The sequence below is a fragment of the Monodon monoceros genome, unplaced genomic scaffold (genome assembly GCF_005190385.1).
Source record: "Monodon monoceros isolate NGI ecotype Baffin Bay Population unplaced genomic scaffold, NGI_Narwhal_1 Super_Scaffold_2, whole genome shotgun sequence".
Lineage (NCBI taxonomy): Eukaryota > Metazoa > Chordata > Mammalia > Artiodactyla > Monodontidae > Monodon > Monodon monoceros.
Genome location: NW_021703776.1, coordinates 34350701 through 34369447, shown reverse-complemented (window position 1 = coordinate 34369447; position 18747 = coordinate 34350701). Strand labels below are relative to the sequence as shown.

Sequence of the window (18747 nt, the reverse complement as noted above, 5' to 3'; positions counted from 1 at the left end):
GATTTGCTAGAGTTCTACTAAGATTTCTTTACTTGTGAAATATCATAATTTTCTCTTTCTAATTTTGTGATATAATAACTCCCCTTTTCAACTGAGGAAAAAAACATGTACTTGAAGAGACTTGTACATTTATTAGACTCACATTTCTGATCAATAAGCTAGGACTCATGGATGCTTTGGTAGATATTTTTAACTGGTATGTTGCAGTTATTCTAAATATCTTTGGAGGATCTGAACTACTGGACACACAGCTTTCTTTACCTGTACTCCTTCCCCTTTCTTTGCCAGCTTTCATGTAATTAGGATGAGCTCTGTTTGGATCTTAATACTAATTATTTTTGCTGTCGAGTCAGAGACCACCATAGCATCATAGCAGTTGAATTCCCACTGCTTTTGTTTTTTCACCTCTACCTCTCTCTTCCTTGTTCCATAGGTTCAAGTGTTTGCTTTTTCCAAACCCATGCCACCTCTCTCTTCCCAGTAATTGACATGGGAACCACTTATCATCTTCCTCTTTTTCAAAGCCAAGAGTTTTCCGCCCCTCCCCACCCCCAAAGCCATGTTAATTTAAAATTCTAACATCCCTGTGCCTGCAACGTCTTCTCCTCCACTCTTCCCTTCTCCACTGACCCCATTTCATGAGCTGCTCTTATTCAAGCCCCATTTGTGATATTATTTCTTCTCAGAGATTTTTGTCAGTGTTCCCAGAAAATCAGTTGCTACCTCCCCTCCCAGACCCTATCCAGCGTGATGCTGTAGAATCCTGTTGTAGTATTTGTTGTCTTGAATTCTAGTGCCTATCATAGTGATTTCCACATAAGGAAATACTTCTGTGTAAGTATCACATAAAATAATATAAATAACGTAATTTTAAATTGACAAGACAGAATGTTTAAAAATAGTTTTTATTTTTGTTCTTTTAAAGACAGGATACAGAAATGGGACTTTAATGAGAAGTCAGTGTGTAGTCATACAGGAAAGACAAGAGTTAGGAGTCCAGGGGAAGGAAGCTCTTGAAGTATTTTTTTTAATGTGCATCTTCTTTGTTAAAAGAAAAGTAAACAAGAAAGAGGCAAATATAAAAATAGACTAATCAAATGTAAGCAAGATATATAGACCGAAAGGTAGTGAGCAATATGTATTTAAGAATTTTATGATATCATTGACTTGATGAAATCCCACAGTCGGTAGGTGGCAGGATCAGAATTCTGCCACCAGTCTCACATTCTTTCCATTGGTACTGAACTTCTGAGTAGAGAAATATTTATAATAGAAAGTTGAAAGTAATAGGTGTTCCAAGGGAGGGCAAGCAACTATAGCCTGAAAATTGGGAGCTTCCATTCACGGGTGACAGATGGTATGTGAGCCAGGCTTTGAGCATAGAGGTGGGATTGGACCTTCAATGAAGTAGGTGGAGGAAAAGGAGGATAAAAAAGCATGAAATGGGAAAGCAGCACATACGGAGAGTAGGGGATTTAAATTTGACTGAGTGCAGAGTTCAGAAAGGGCAATATTAGGAAATAATGTTAGGCTCCATTTTGGAGCAGAGGAACATAGTGAAAGTTGTCTTGCTATGATCCATCTGGCAACAGTTTAAGGAAAGTTTGGAGAGACTGACTGCTGTAGCAACTTAGAAATACAGGAGACTTTTGCTATAGTCCATGAGAGAATAATGAGGGCTGAGGGATTAAGCTGAAATCATTGTAGTCAGAAGTAGATGAGAAATGATGTAAAGAACAAAACTAAATAATCTAGTAATTGATTAGATTTGGAGTAGGGAAGGGAATGAGAATGACTGTAAGGGTAGTGATAAACAGAGGTAAGCAGAGCACATTTAATATTGAAATACACTGAGTTTGATACACATATAAAAAGAGATGAAAGGGGCCTCCCTGGTGACACAGTGGTTGGGAGTCCGCCTGCCGATGCAGGGGACACGGGTTCGTGCCCCAGTCTGGGAAGATCCCACATGCCGCGGATCGGCTGGGCCCGTGAGCCATGGCCACTGAGCCTGCGCATCCGGAGGCTGTGCTCCGCAATGGGAGAGGCCACAACAGTGAGAGGCCCGCGTACTGCAAAAAAAAAAAAAAAAAGAGAGATGAAAAATGTCCAGTATTCCAAAGAGATTCAGGCTAGAAATTATGAGAAGGAAAGACAAGAAATAAAAGTTTTATGGGAGTATTCTGCGTAAAAATGATAGTATGATGTCATAATTTTGAGTGATTTTGACAAGGGAAAGAGAAATAGGATAAGGCTACAAACTTCGGTGAATATATCTACATTTAGAAATTGGTCGAAGGAGGAACAGCCAGAGAGATGGAAAAACAAACATGGAAGTGGAGAATCTTCTTGTAGAAAGGATGAGGAGAATGAGAACTGTTTTGTCAAAAGCCTTCAAATTTCGGGGTGTTCAAGAGAACAATTGCAGTCCACAGTGAGCAAGCTAGATTGCCTGGTCTCAAAGAACAAGCACACTACTTCTCACAAGTTATTAGCATGCTTTCAGACTAGAGGGACAATTCCAGTGGAAAAGGAGGACCTGAAGATTCAAAATAATTGCTGGAGCAGAATTCTAAAGCAAGTTTTAAGGGGACTGGGTCATGGGTGAGGGTGATTGTGCCCGCATTGGAGCGGGGAGCAGAAGAGAAATGCTTTCACTTTGACACGGGCAAGGAGAGTGTGGATGACAAAATCATGAGGTAGAAAGAAAAGTCACTGATAGAAATCGTGTCAGAAGTTGTCAGTCTCTGAGAAGTGTGAGGCCAAGATCATCTGTGCAGAGCTGAGTAGACAAGGTATAAGGATGAGGCACCTAGAAAAATGTTCAAATGAATGAACTATGGAAGGTGATAGGGGATTGATTAGAGCTCAACAGATAATTTGCCAAGGCTTGATAAGATGGCCTCTCTTAGCTATATTTCTAGGAAATGAAAGTTTCTATTTCATTAATTAGATATTTTAGTAAGTGCATTGCTTCCTTTGTAACTTGAAATGTGTGTGAATTTTATATCTGAAGATGATAGAGATGATCTATATTGTTGTTATCCAACTCTTGCTTAAATGAGTTTCTTGTTATATTGATGTTTAAAATTGAACATATTAAATTTAGGCAACTTATCATCTTCTGGGAAATAAGTTGGGTAGAGTTAAGGTTAGCCAATGTTGTACAAGGCCATCAATACAATATTGAGATTTTATCTTATGTTGTATTTTCTTCATACAACTTTGACTAAGATGTGCTGTAATAAGGTACAGCCTTAGTAAATTAAATAAAGAGCCATTTATAACATAGCATATAAGCAATCTTTCCACACACAACAGGAATGACTCCAGGCCTCATTTGTTGATGGCATGTTTTTATGAATTATGCAAGTCCATTATCTCTATTACTGTTATTATTTATGGTAGCACAAGAGCAAGTAAGAGGAGATTACATTCTTTTTTTTTTTCCCCTAATCGAAAGCTTCTACAATCCTCTCTAACTGGATATCTCTACTTCTCTAAAATTAATGAATACTATGTTGTATTTTTAGCAGTGAAAGCAAAGGAAGAAACGTGGTATGGAAATTCAGAAATGTTCCAAAATTTTTCACAGTTCTTTTTATTTAGTCATTCACGTAGGGGAAGAGAAACAATGTTCGCTTCTGTATATTACTTAGAGTATAACTGCAGTTCATCTTTGTATGTTTTTCATGAGTGTATTCGTACTTCACGATGTTTTTCAGAATCCTCAGTCAGTAGCAGTTCTCCAGGGTCTGGTCCCAGTTCACCAAACAATGGGCCAACTGGTAATGTTACTGAAAATGAGACTTCGGTTTTGCCCCCTACTCCTCAGGCTGAGGTAAGACTCATTATTTTGGTTCTTTTAAAAGTTAATCCTCGATTAGCCCCCTAAAATGCAGTGATATTTCTGAATTGAAGTTTAAAGCCACCCGTTCTTAGTTGTTTTTCTGATAGGTTTATAATGTGTGGAATTGAATAAACTCAATCTGATTTACAAAGTTTGGATGACAGTCATGGTTTGAAAATACTGAAGTATAATCCTCAAAGAAACCACTCTTAGTGATGCTGAGTATATACTGCCCAGCAGTTGTGCAACTCAGAAGTCCTTCTGCATCGTTCTTGGTTATCCTGATGGGAGTAGACCCATCAGTAAGTAAAACAACATCATGCAGACCTCTCAGAAGAACAGTTGCCCAAAACAAGTTAGGTGTTTTATCCAATGGACCTGAAGAGTAATGAGAAAATTGTTGAAGTATCATAATTGAGGAACACAGAGCTCCACTAAGCAAACATGTATTAAGGACCTACTATGTGCCAGTCATTTTGCCTGGCAGTGGGGCTATAAAGATAAATGATATATGAACTCTGACCTTGAAAAATGAAAGATTAAAGGAAACTGGTCTGAAATAACACATGATTTTTTTTTCTGACTGTATGCGGTCAACTTTAATAACATTTGTTTTTTGGCATATGATTTATTGAAACCAGTGATACAACAATAGAGGAAAGTAAATTTGTGAGTCAGCAAGAATTTGTCTAGGTAGTTTCTGTAGTAGGCTAAGCAAAGGCAACAGCCACTCCTGTGGAATCAGCTGTTTTGGAGTCACCATCAATCGACTGAAATTCTCAATATTTCTTTTCTGTCATTATAATGCTTCCTTACCATGCATTGCTCTATGCAGAGGAAGCTGGTGTAGTAACTTCTCATATATAACTGTGACATGCTTCTTCCATTGTGTTTTATAGAGTCATGATACTTTGGGGCTGAAAGGGACTGATCAAATCTCTGATTCCTGAACCATCTGTGTAGCTCTCCTGATATGTGATTATCAGACTGCCACCAGAGCACTCTTTATTCAAAGGGAACTCGCTTCACTGTCTCCTGGGGCAACCTAGTTGATTTTGGACGGTTAGCTTGACGGATAGAAATGTCTTCTGTACATTATGCCAACATCTGTGTCTGTAACTTCATACATTCACACATACATGTATAATAAATTATTTATAAGTTATAAATTATCTGGCCAAAATATAAGGGAAGGTTGTCCCTGATAAGGAGAGGACTGGAGCCAGTGAAGTCATTTCTTCTCTGAGGACATTTGTATACTTGAGTTTTGGTTTTCAGAGCCTCACATAACTCTGAAGGGAGAGAAGGCAAAGCCCAGTACTGACCAAAGAGGATAATCTAACAGTAAACCATTCAAACCCAAAGACCTATATCTGTGCTACATTGGTGAGTCCCTCATCCCCACCCATGGAGGTGTCTTGATGTAGACCAGAGCAGGGGCAGAGTCTTTCCTGGAGAAGTTGTAACCAGAAGCTCGTTGTAGCCCGAATTTTCATAACCTCAAACTGTTAATTTAATTTAAAGTGCCCCAGATTTTTAGTTCCCTAAGGTATCTGGAAAAAGCAAAAGTAAATTCTTTCTAGAGAAATACACATTCATTTTAGATTTCAAAATTTTCCCTCAATTTTCCAAGGAAAATGAGCAGAATAGATAGATGCTCTGTTGCTTATGCTCATCTTTCAGCTATGTGAAGAATACAATTAGGCTGCTATATTTTCTCCTGTCCTCCATCTATTTCTTGTTTCTTACCATCCTATTGTCCCTTTCTCGTCTTCATTTTTTTTTGTAAAACATGATACCAGGTGGAATAAATATTTCACATGTATTTGTGGCCATGGATGTAAGTGGGATTCTTGGACTATTGGTTACAGGCATTGTATTTCTGTTAGTGCAGTTATATCTCAATATCAGTCAGTTTTCTGCAACCCTTTAATCAGTTTCCAGGAAAAGAACAACTTGGTCACAAATATGCCTAAAAAACTTTAGATTTCCATTTCCTCTCAGTTTGAAGAATGAGTTTCAATTGCAGAAACACTAAAAGATCTGGGTTCTAACTAGGTTCTGGATGAATTCTGTATCCTTGGAAAATGAAAACACACTAAACCACATTCATTAAACAGTATTTATGATTCTTAGAAAAGCATTGTTAGTACAAAAAGATGTGGAAGACCACTTACAGCTTGATAGTATTTTGTTAAGTTCAGAAACAGGCAGTACAGTATTTTGATTGGAAAAACGTATGTAATAAAAGTATATTTTAAAAAAGCGAGGGAGTGATGAACACAGAATTTAGCATGGTGGTTACCTCTCAAGGGGGAGGAAGGCAGTGGGGGACATGGTTTGTTACTAAAGATGAAGATACATATAACCCTTCATTATAAATACAAACATATGCATATAGCACTTAGTACGACATTAAGAAACAACGAAGCAATACATATTCATGAGACTGGATATAAATGGGAAAAGGTGAGATTTTGTCTTTACTTCAAGCTTTTTAAAACCTGTTAAATTAAATTGAGTGTCCCAGATTGTGTGACCCTATCATTAAATTTCAAAATATATATAGTGTAGAATGTAAATTAAAGGAATTTGCTTTTACTATTTTAATCTGTTTTATATTCCTAAAACCTTTTGCTGATACCTAAACACAACTATCTGTTTATATGCCCCAGCTTTTCAGCTAATTGTTGACATATTCTTTCCTTCCACCCCCACCAGTTTAAAAAAAAAAAAAAAAAAAAAACAGAAGGAAATGTGATTGAATGGAGTTTGAAAGAGTAGAGGTATTTCTTCAGGTCAGTGACAGGATGTTCACCTCCAAAGCTGGAAAGACTAGTTCAAAAGCAAGCAGTGACTTACCTCATAATGAATTAATTGTATGTCTGAACTATGATCCAAAAGGCCAGGTGGGCAGACCTTTATGCACTGATGGGTAGCCTCTCCGTGGCCCAGAACAAAAAATTCAGCCCTGATGGCTAACATGTGGTTTTCTGCTGCATTGCATTTACAGAGGTCTGTAGCGTAATTCATACTGGAGAGGTGAGGAGACAGCAGAATTCAGACTGAAACTGTCAGCAAATTAATATCCTCGTCTTGTAACACCAAATATTTCCACCTAAACTAGAGAAAAGAGGAAAAAAACAATTTTTTCAGCCAATTTTGGATTAATCATTTTGAATTTAGTATGATGTTTACAGACATCTAAGATTAATAATAGCATGTGATGTCATATCAACAGAAATATTTGGGGATATGAAAAATTTACATCATTACACTTTCAAAAATCAAATTGGTTGCATACTTTACCATTTATATTGCTTAAAATAGTGTAACAGTGTACATTTGAATCAACTCTCTGTTCTGTGACCGGGAAGTAGAAAAGCATGTCACCTAATTCTTTCAGATCCCATGTAAACGAATGGGATTCTACTCCCTTTTTGTTGCTTAGGAAATAGGAAAGTAAGGCTGTATTTCAGGCTGATCTTGAGGCTTAGGTAAAAAGAAAATTTTCTCTCTCATAATTCATGTGTTCTGCATAATTTAAATAAAGGTTAAGACAGAAGTAAGGGGGGAATTTACTCGTAAGTCCAGGCTAAGGAAACCGCACATTGCATTCAGATGTATGGGTCTTCCATTCAGAAGGCTCCCAAGGAACCTGGCTGCAAAACCAACTACTTTGTCATCATTGGTTAAATTGCTGAACTTGCCCTGAACCTCAGATTCTTTATCTAGTGAAAGGTGGTAATGACTACCCCAGCAGCTTTGTGGTGGGGAATCGGTGTTTGGAAGGCAGGTGTTAAATTGTGAAGTGCAGAACAAGTTCATTTTTTGTTGTTGGTATCAATACTGACTTCTAGTAGGGAAAACTCATTAGTATGTTTGTCACCAAGCCAGCAAATCTCACGTGAGACTGAGCCTCCATCTGCTCTGGCCACTTCTGTTCCATTTCTTCAATTTCTTACATATGCTCAGTCCCGAACTCAGATCACTGGAGCTACTTGCTTTACTCATTTGTAAACTTGGTTGGGGAGCTGAAACCTCAGGAGTTTCTATTTCCAACTCCAGTCAGAGATGTCTTTACCTATCTAGTTACTTTATTGTTAATACTGTGGGCCTGTGGGTTCAAATATGTTTCCATGAATATCAACACCATTATTTTAGATTTGGTAGATTTATTTGATAGCTATTTTAACAGTAGCCAAGCCGCTGGTTTATTTCTAGTTGAACATTAGTGGCTGGCTCTGCTATGCTATTTTTTAAATAATTTTTTCCAGCAGATACAAACGATTTTAAAAATGGATTCTAATAATAAGGTTAAGTACTCTAAAATCATCTGAAATGTCACGTGTTTTGCCCCAATCTCACATGACTCATCTGCCTGTTGTTTCATAATAGTTGTTGTGACATTTGCTGTAAATGTTATGCTCCCTTCTGTGTGGGTGTAAAGCTATGGTTTTAGATAGCTGCAAATAAGACCCTCCTCCCCCCCCCACCCAGGGGAAAGGAGGTTGCTATGACACAAGGATCATTTACTAGGAATAACATGAGTCAATAATGTAAACCAAGGCCTTTAACAAAACATCAGTGACTTTTAAATGCAAAGGAAGCCCTGTCAAATGATAATTTTTTTTTCCTCCAAACCATTTTAGTAATACATTCTTGGGTGTCCGGTAAAAATGAAAACTTAGAGATTTTTACTGCCTAAAAAAATTTATTCATCACATGGAGATTTTAATTTTCTATCAGCTATCTGAAAGGAGAATGGAAAATAAATACTATACTGAAAAATACCATGAAAGCCATAGGCAAACATTAAATTGTTAAAGAGTTTTATTTCTTTGTTTACTTGTTTGTTTTTAATGTGGTTCTTCTTTTTATTTAGATAATCTAGATTTGGGGATTTGGAACCTTTTAAAGCCAAAACAGATTGAGGCTTACAAGCATGTCTTCCTAGATGCCGCTCTGATAGAACAGATATTTCCCGATAGATCTAGTCAGAGGTGCTCCAGTCTTAGGCTGAAGGATCTGATGTCCAGGGAAGGTAGGCAGCTACCCAGAGTCATAAGCCAGTGAGTGGTAGAGCTCAAGTGTAAGGTGCTTAGACCACTCTCCTTTACACCAGTCCAGACTGCTGCTCACCAAAACCTGGTAGGTACTTATATTCTTTTTCTAATGTTTCTGATGCTCATGCATAGTGTAGATAATTTTGAGCATGCAGTAACTTGAAAATTCTACATTCACTTTTTCTATGAGCCTCTTAAAAAGTGGGTGATTACATAGTTAGTATTCTGTCAAGGGTCATCTGTTGACTTCTTTGTCTTCTTAAGAGCAAGAAAGGAATTCTCCCTCCCTTCTTCCCTCCCCCCTCCCTTCCTTCCTTCCTTTCTTCCTCAGTATTTTCTATCCCCACAGGCATTTTCCTTGCCCCTATATGCAGTCATTTTCTCCTGTATTTTTGTTTGCATGGGTTCTTACATCATACATGTATTTTTTGCTTTGTACTCATGAATTTTAGGGGATTTAAATGGCATGGTATTATCAATCTCATTCCATTTCTTATTCTTATCACTAAGCATGTGATAAAAATAAGACTAGCTCTTTTTAGAGCTAGTCACATCATAATGGATGCATATGCCTAATTGCTTTTAATCACTGTAATAATCCATGGTGGGTACTCCTCCATTTTACCTACCTGTTCTGCAGTTGGATTCCCCAGTGACCTGCAGTTCTCACCCACCACCAGAAAATGCTTTAGTGTATATCCACACTCATCACTCTGTAGCTAAATGAGAATTTCTTGAGCAGCAGGAGAACCTCTGGGTCATGGTGTGCAGTGCTGAAATATTCACCAGAATTGCTATACCAGTCCACAGTCTCACCAGTAATGTGTGATGGTTTTTACTTTCCTAAATCCCTGCGACATTTAATATTGTCCATTTTTCTAATTTTTGCCAGTGTCCATTTCGTAAGAGAATTTGAATCTTTTGATTGAAACTAAGGTCTTCTTGATGTCAATGGCTAAAGAAATAGCTCTATTGAGAGACGTAATTTTCAGTTTATGTGTATTTTATTCACCTGAATTTCAAATATTATCCATAATTTAGGGTTCCAATTACCATGATGGTGAGAAAAGTAATTAAAATTTGAAGGTCATTATTAAAATATGGATAGGCCTCCCCTGCCCCAACACCTGGCTCAGTCATATCCCTCTTCCCAACATCATGCTCTTTCTGGTGAAATGCTAGTTACCCATCAAAGCCTAGTTTAAAATCGACAACCTGCTCTGTGCCATTGAAGTGTTTTGACCATACTCTAATTATAGTAATTATGACGGGTCATTAGAGCTAGTTCTCTACTTTTCTGTGCACCCGAGTAGCATGTGAACTTACGTGGTCTAGGGCATCTTTGTACCCCTCCCACCCAATTAATCTAACTTAATTGTAATTAATTAATTGTTTTGTGAATGTTAAGCAATAGCCACTGTATATTTAATATTTCCATTTTATCTGACTACAGCAATCATTTCTGGTTCTGAAACATTTTTAGATTAAAACCATCTTCCGCATGTTCTAAGGTATGAAACACTGGCATCTTAGCACAGCATTGATTTAAGGGCTGCATTGGTTTCAAAACTGCTTCCTGGAAAAATCCTGGCCTCGTGTGGAAATACTTGTAAGCTTACCACAGTGCTAAGGTGGGGTAACCTTCCAGCCTTGCAAGAATGCTGGTCAGGATCCTTCACTGTCTCAGTGAAATGGTCCCTCTCACCATCTGTTCATCTGACCTTCAAGTGTGTCTGCACCCTTTTAGCAGTGTACCATACAGCTCCGGTTTCTTATTAAGAAACATTAACCTGGAACAGGTAGCCTGCTTCTATCAAGAAGTCAAATTGAGGAGACTTCCCTACTGGCCCAGTGGTTAGGACTCCACGCTCCCAATGCAGGGGGCCTGGGTTCAATCCCTGGTCCAGGAACTAGACCCCACATGCACGCCACAACTAAGAGTTCGCATGCCACAACTAAGGAGCCAGCGGGCTGCAACTAAGCAGCCCACCTGCCACAACTAAGACCCAATGCAAACCAAATAAATAAATTTAAAAAAAAAAGTCAAATTGAGGAAAGTTATATTTAAAGGAGATAATTTGAGAAAAACATTATTTCAGCTAAGTCATTTGTGATTTTATCCATTGGAAGTTTATGTAAATGCTGTGCTTATTTCCTTATCTGTAAATTGAAGGAAATAAATTATGTCCAAGTCTCTGAAGTTCCGTGATATGATATATACCAGTTAGCCTCTGTGGGAAGGACCAACTGTACCCCCCAACTTGGGGGACTTTGGACTTTCCTTACTTCCTCAGGAATTGTCTCCATGACTTGAAGATCCTCACGTCTATAAAGCCACCAGGGCTTTTGCTTTCTTCTCACGCCAGACTAGCTGGCTCCCAGTTGTACACTTTTATTCTTTTCCATAAGCCCCAGGGCCTGATTGTGCTTCCTGTTTTTCTCTCAAGCTTCCTCCTTCTCCATACTTTTTTATGGTTCCCTTATCCTTCAGTAATGGCTGCAGAGTGGTGTGTAGCTTCTGCAGCAGTACCTGACAACAAATCATCCAGCCTTGATCGGTTTAAAAGTTTTATTGCTGATCCCACTGGGAACCAGAATTAGGGAAATCACTCAGTTCCTTCATCCATAACAAGAGCATAAGATTGCTGGAGAGTGCCTGGAATTAGGAACTAGGAATTAGGTTAATGTCCCAAAACTCCCTGGCATAGGGCTTGGCACATGGTCAGTGCTATCCTAGGAAATGGCACCACTCAATTTTGCTATGAAGCTACAGGGGCCTAAAGTCCCATAGTAACATTCCCGAGTCCCTTCACTTTTGTCAAAGCCCCTGTGAGCAGCCAGTGTGCTACTGCAATTATTACACCTGAGAAGAAACCTTTTTTTCACTTTAGTATAGGTTTGCTTCCTACGATGGGGTAGGAGGATATCGCCCAAGTTCTGACTGGAAAACAAAGATAACCTCTTTTGTGAGGTTGGGGATAACTTTTGGTGTCATTCCCACAGTGCCTGTCAAGTCTCCGTGCTGTGGGAAGCAGATACAACCTTGAATGAATATTGTACATGATTTAAAGTAATTATTTTTCCACATTTATTTCTCTTCCATAAATACAGATAAGCAGATGAAATATCCTTTTATTATAAATGGCTGCTTACTGCCAATAAGCTAGTTAAAATATTTTTACTTCCTCATACGTTCTTTTGTTCTTGTTCAGGTATATATTCTATATTTAAAAATCATGGTAAAAACATATCAGTATAAGCAAAATAACTTGTCTTTTTAAATTAGAGCAAATATGCAGCTGTTGTTGATACTCCTTAAATAAAATTGCAGTCTCATACATTCTGATGACAAAATCTTTTCCAACAGTCTTCATGGGTTTTTGACAACTTTAATTTTGTAAAGGGTTTCATATATACTCAATGTAATGTTAAAAATTTCAATATACTTCTTGCTTTCCATGTACAAATATCTGGCTTGTTCTTCTGAGAAAAAAACAAACCCTGAGTTGGTTTGGAATTTCAAGTTGCAATGAGAAAAGTCCACCTTTAGCTTTCTGCTCTTATGTTAGGGCTACGACTCATCTCCAAACAAACGTATGATTGAGGTGATGTTTTGGAATAACATCCTGTGTTTTGGTGGCGCATCACTCTTCAGTGACATTCTGAGGTTGCATTGTATTAGCACATGATATTTTCCCCAGTTAATTGATATCCCAGGTTTGTCCAGGGGAAAATCTACCGCTCCCCCAAACATACTTGACAAGTTATTATATTTACTTTAGTCAAAGCCCGTGTGTGCAATATCCCTCTTGGAGGTGGTCTATTATTGGAGTCCCATATGCTTTTTGTTTGGGAAGAAAGCAGTCACTGTGTCATACTGTTACATGGAGTATTCTTTTTCAGGGATGTTGTTCCCTTGGGGACCATATCAGGCCAGAGTTCCTTAGTCTAATAAGACCTTTGTAACTCTTATTGTATAAGAGTTCTGGGAGGGAAGCAAGAGTTAAACAGAAAATGTAATTCAAGCAACTATATTAGGCCACATGTGGGAAAACATGACTCTTAGTATTGGATTAAAAAAAAGGTTTATTTGTTGTAAAAAGGACTCTGATGCCAAAATTTTCAGGGTATTTCAGTGTAAGTGAAGACTGTTGTGGCCCAGGGAACTCACAACATTTTAACATTTACTTTAGTTTCTGAATATGTATGATTTAAAAAACACCATACAGAGTTGTCTTTTCACAAATTTTATATTTAAAAAAAGATATAATTAATTGTTATAGAAGTCCTGTATGGTGATATTTAAGATTTTCTTGTGTGAGTTTTCGCATCAGCAAAATGACGTTTAATCCATATGAGGATAATGATTACAGCAACGTTACGTACATATTCTTCATGCATTAATACAAAAATCTGTACTCATAAGAATTACTCAATTTAATTGTACTTTACCGATTGATGACAAACACACTGATTATATTCCATAAAGGTAGAATTTTAAAAATGAATTTTTTCCACATGAACATAGAAGCTTGCTCTTCAGATTTTATAGTTACAACTGATGAAGAAATTTTTCATTTATTACATATAACATTTTTGGATACAGAAGTCATAAAATACTTACAAGTTCTTAATTAAAATATTTAAATGTTTTGACAGATTATGATAATATAAAATCTGTTTTCTGAAATGAGAACGTTACAGTAAAATATGTGATATTGTGTAATATTTTGAGAGTTCCCTTTCACTTTTTTTTTTTTTTTTTTAACCAGAAAATGGTTTCACAGCAACGCATTCTAATTCACGAAGATTCCATGAACCTGCTCAGTCTTTATACCTCTCCCTCTTTGCCCAACATTACCCTGGGACTTCCAGCAGTGCCAGCCCAGCTGAATGTAAGTCATTATTACCCTGCAACAGCCTAAACCAGCCCAAGGGATATTTTCATAGGGAAATTCTCATTCTTTTCTTGTATATTTAGACTTCAGGGAAACTTGGTAGTCTACTTCTCCTTCACTGTTTGCTGAGTTGTTCAAAGATGTTCAGTTTAATTTCACATTAAAGAATCATGCTGGTTCATATAATATATAAAAATAATAACTAACATTTGTATAATGCTTTATAGCTTTTAAAAGAGAAAGCACTCTCCAGGTATATTATTTTGGTAGCTCCACCCAACCGTCCTATGAAACAGAGATTACAGGACACATTTTTACAGAAGAAGCAGCTGAGACTTGGAATGCATAAAAGCCCAAGATCACAGACCCAGCAAGTAGCAGACCTGAACCTCAACTCAGGCCATTGCTGAGAGGTGCAGCGTCTGAAGCGCAGCAGCATATGTTTAAAGAATTTATTTTGTGAATGACTTTATTTTGAGAATTTAGGTTACTGACTCTGTGGTACTGAAGAATACATATCTGGAAAACCTCTCTAAGAACAATATTAAACTCTTGCCTGGAGATTCAAAGTGAATCAATTACTTTAAAAGTCCTGACAACTGAAATAGGATCTTTTGGAGGTAATTGTCCTACTAACAGAAGACAGCAATAATTATTTTATGCATATTCCCTAAAATAATATAAATTTCGGTCATTGTAAAAGATTTGTAAACTTTACCTAGACTAATTTATCTGTGAAAAGTTAGTAAATTAAATTGTACTTCTGCAGAGGTCTTATGATACGTTTGGTTTAAAGAGAAATTTGTTCCAACCCTTGGCACCAATTTTGCCAGTTTTTAGATGCAGGTCTTCCACTGAGTCCATCTTGTCAAATTCACATCTTTTACAGTATGCTAACATTAAGAAATCATAAAGAGTTGACCATTTTGTGACTAATTTATTTTCAAAATATGAACCCTATCGTATGCTACTAGTTTATGCACAAGCACACCTACAGGTGACATTTTTAAATGATACATTTTATGATTGTGTTCAATACATATTATAAAACCAATCTAAGAGGTACCTTATTGTATTTGGTATTTTTAATAGAGTAGAATGTTATCTTATGTGATACAGTAATCTTATACCAGTGAGGAGAAAGCAAAATTTGGATGTTGTTTTATATTTGGAGATTAAAGAAGACAGGCTTAAAAACACTGAATTCAGCTATGCCCCTGAAATTCCACATGAAGCATTTGTAAACAGTTGGCTCTAGTGAAAAGGAGAAAGAAATTAGGGATGAAATAAAACATACATATTTATGGATGATATTTTCAAATCTTCACTTACTAAAAATTATTTTCTTCTGTTCCTGTTTTTTCCTATCTCTTCTGATGATAAGCAAATGCTAACACATAAACTTATGACACGTGAATAGGCTTTTTTTTTCCTACTCTTTTTTTTTGCATGTTCTAAGTCACTCCTACCAGCTAACACAAACATACACCACTTTTAATGTGGTCGGGGAGAATTTTTTCCCAAAGGACCAAGTACTAAAAACCAGACCATTTAATGTTTCAATGGTAATACAATTCGGTACCTTTGGATGAATAAACCAGTGTGGTTTGGATTGAAGTTTCATTTTTCTTTGCTTCCATTTTGGTGTGGATGAGGCCATCACAATTAATTTTTCAAGCTTAGCATTGCTTTGGCAAAGGGATCTCTAATATTCTGGTTCCCCACTGAGTAGTGGTAAATTTTAAGGAAAAGAGGCCAGGAGAAGGAATCACTTCTAGATTAAACATTGCATTGACTCACTGTGTGACTAAGACAAACCATTTACCTCTTTGTTCTTCAATTTCTCCGTCACTGAAAATTGCTTTGCTTCCCTGGTACACAGCAATTTTGAAAGATGAAACATGAGTTTTGAAAAGAAACATGCCACATAATTTTGAGGTATTAGACCTCTGCTTTTGTAATACCAAAATGACCACCATTCATTAAGTTCTTTGAATAGGAGAATTCATTATTACTGTTGATGATATAAATATTATTGCCATATTATTGTGTTATCATATATTTCAAGTTCTTAATAGCATTTTTATTTGATATCTAATTTCACTTGTAGTTTATTTTATTAAACAAAAGTATCTGGAGTGTCATTTTCAATATTTAAAGATTTGGGAATCTGTTATGAATTAATATAAAATACATGTTTAAATCAAATTCCTGCATATTTTATATAACCTTTCATTGACTTATCTCAAGAATTTTATTTTAAAAATTAAATACTGGAAACCCACACTCTGTGAACGTATTAGAGGACATATAGAGAAAGGGTGAATTGTTCCTTCTGCTTGAAGCTCCAAAATTACGGATCTTTTTATCTCTGGCTTCTTAATCCCTATTGTATAGCCATTAGGTCAGCGATTTGAATAAATTTTACTTTTCTAATATACCTTTTACTACAGCAGTGTATTAAACTATTTTAGAAATAACTGTCCCAGTTATTAAGCCTGAAATTAGCATGATTTTTAATGTTAAAAAACGTTTTATTTTGGGTTCCGTATAATGATACCCAATACTAAATTGTCTCCAGTGCTTCAGCTCTATTTTTGTTTCTCCTTTGTTAGTTCACTTAGTTCACAAGACATGGTGTTATCCATTTTCCCTACTCAGCCATTGGATAAGGTAGGGCTTTTTGGTCGGGGGTTAGGGGAGGTGGGAATTATGGAATAAGAAACTAATGATTTACAGACCTAATGACCCATATGGATGAAAGTGGATTAACATCAGTATTATTTCTTGACACAGGCTTCAAATTCACTCAAAGAAAAACAGAAGTGTGAGACCCAGACACTCAGGCAAGGCGTTCCTCTGCCTGGGCAGTATGGGGGCAGCATCCCGGCATCTTCAAGCCATCCCCATGTCACTTTGGAGGGAAAGCCCAACAGCAGCCACCAAGCTCTCCTGCAGCATTTATTATTGAAAGAACAGATGCGACAGCAAAAGCTTCTTGTGGCTGGTAATTCATAACGGCACCATTTGCAGGTTATTTTAGGGCTTTCATTTTATCAGCAATTCAATGTAATGTCTCTAACTCAAGACCTAGTAAAGATTCAGTGTCATACATAGGTCTCCCTGATACCTACTACTGTGGAAAGACTGTTGTCTTTATTTATTCCTCTAGATCCATGAAAAAAAACTCACCTTATTTAACCTTCATACATACCAGAGTGGACTGTTGGTGAGTCATTGATCAGTTGCATATCTGCCCAATGCTTTGGCACTTTTGCCTTCACCCCACCCAACCTAGCCTTCTGATATTTGCCCGGTAGTGTACTACTTTTCGTAAAACTTACCCCATAGCTATTTTCTGTAGCTTCTTTCCTAAATTGTGTATGTGTCTGTGTGTGTGTACATATATACATGTACATATATTTTTTTTTCAGGTGGAGTTCCCTTACATCCTCAGTCTCCCTTGGCAACGAAAGAGAGAATTTCACCTGGCATTAGAGGTACCCACAAATTACCCCGTCACAGACCCTTGAATAGAACCCAGTCTGCACCTTTGCCTCAGAGCACATTGGCTCAGCTGGTCATTCAGCAGCAACACCAGCAATTCTTGGAGAAGCAGAAGCAATACCAGCAGCAGATCCACATGAACAAGGTAAGTCCCCAAGCCACGTCCACATGCCATAACCACTGGTGTGGAAATTGGGGTTTTCTTCACTGATGTGTGCATACAAGAGAATGTTGGTATCCATCACAGCCAAACGGAGACTGCCCTCCTGGCCGTGCTGTCAGGTCTCAAGGGCACCATCACATTATCACTGTTTTCTCCATCACTACATGTGTAGGACATCTGTAGCAAAATTGAGCTCCTAGATTAGAAAGTCTCTTATGATTGGGTACCTATCTTAATACAGAAGCACATACAGGCACATGTGTGCTGAGCCCCATTTTTTGTTATTGTAGTAAAGGTGTGAGGCAGAGTTGAAGTTTGCACAGGTGCTAGCAGCTATGCCAAGGTCGGCCAGTTAGGTATTTCTCAGCAACTTCTATGTATGCATGTTATATTTATTTTTTAATATGCCCTACTTTATTCCAGTCAGTGTTGAAGCAGTTTCTCAGAAACTTGTGGTAGTTTCTTTCTGGCAGCCTTATTGTGGCTGAAATGGACAGCAAATGCCTGAATCACAGCACATCCTCAGGAGCTCTCCTGCTGAGGCAACCACAGTCATTCTAAAGTAATGGTATCAGGCGGGCCAGCAAAGCATTTTCAATGAACTTGTAAGCAAAACTGGTCTGTACAGTTTTGCCACTACTCTCTGCTATGGTAGCCTTTCAAAGTAGAATCCTCTCATTTCTGGAGAATGAAAGGTCCTGAATATCAAAATTCTTTCTATTATCCTTTGTTACTATATCACCTCCAGATATCTTGTAGAGACATTATATTGAGAAACAATCTCCTTTTTACTGATAAATGGATAGCTAAAAATTGAAATAGTATTTAAATGCTTTATTGTATTGTGATATAAACAAAACAAAATCTCATGGGAGAAGGTCTAATCATCTTTCTAATAGCAAGAGAAGGGGGTGTTTATCATGTGCTCACCTTATTGCAGGTGGGATTAGAGATTTTCTCTCCTCTTTGGCCTCCATCTTATGGAGCACAGGCTCCGGACACGCAGGCTCAGCGGCCATGGCTCACAGGCCCAGCCGCTCCGTGGCATGTGGGATCTTCCCAGACCGGGGCACGAACCCGTGTCCCCTGCATTGGCAGGCGGACTCTCAACCACTGCGCCACCAGGGAAGCCCTGGCCTCCATCTTAACAAGGCAGAGCCATGAAGGGAGCATGGGCTGAAGACCACAATACTGAACACAAATTCTCCCAGTCCAACCCTTTGCAGCATTCAAAGATGACGTGTATGTGTGTATATCGGGGTT

The 18747-nt window shown here is 37.6% G+C and overlaps 1 protein-coding gene across 20 annotated transcripts in view; it reads left to right on the top strand.

The window, feature by feature from the left end:
* The window catches only part of HDAC9 (histone deacetylase 9), an 804896-nt gene that overhangs the window by 379374 nt on the left and 406775 nt on the right, over positions 1-18747 (top strand). For all 20 annotated transcript variants that reach the window (XM_029233513.1, XM_029233517.1, XM_029233515.1 and 17 more), the window contains 4 exons: positions 3726-3841; positions 13689-13811; positions 16611-16821; positions 17249-17466. In XM_029233513.1, the coding sequence (XP_029089346.1) occupies positions 3726-3841; positions 13689-13811; positions 16611-16821; positions 17249-17466 (668 nt within the window). The remainder of the gene's footprint in view (positions 1-3725; positions 3842-13688; positions 13812-16610; positions 16822-17248; positions 17467-18747) is intronic.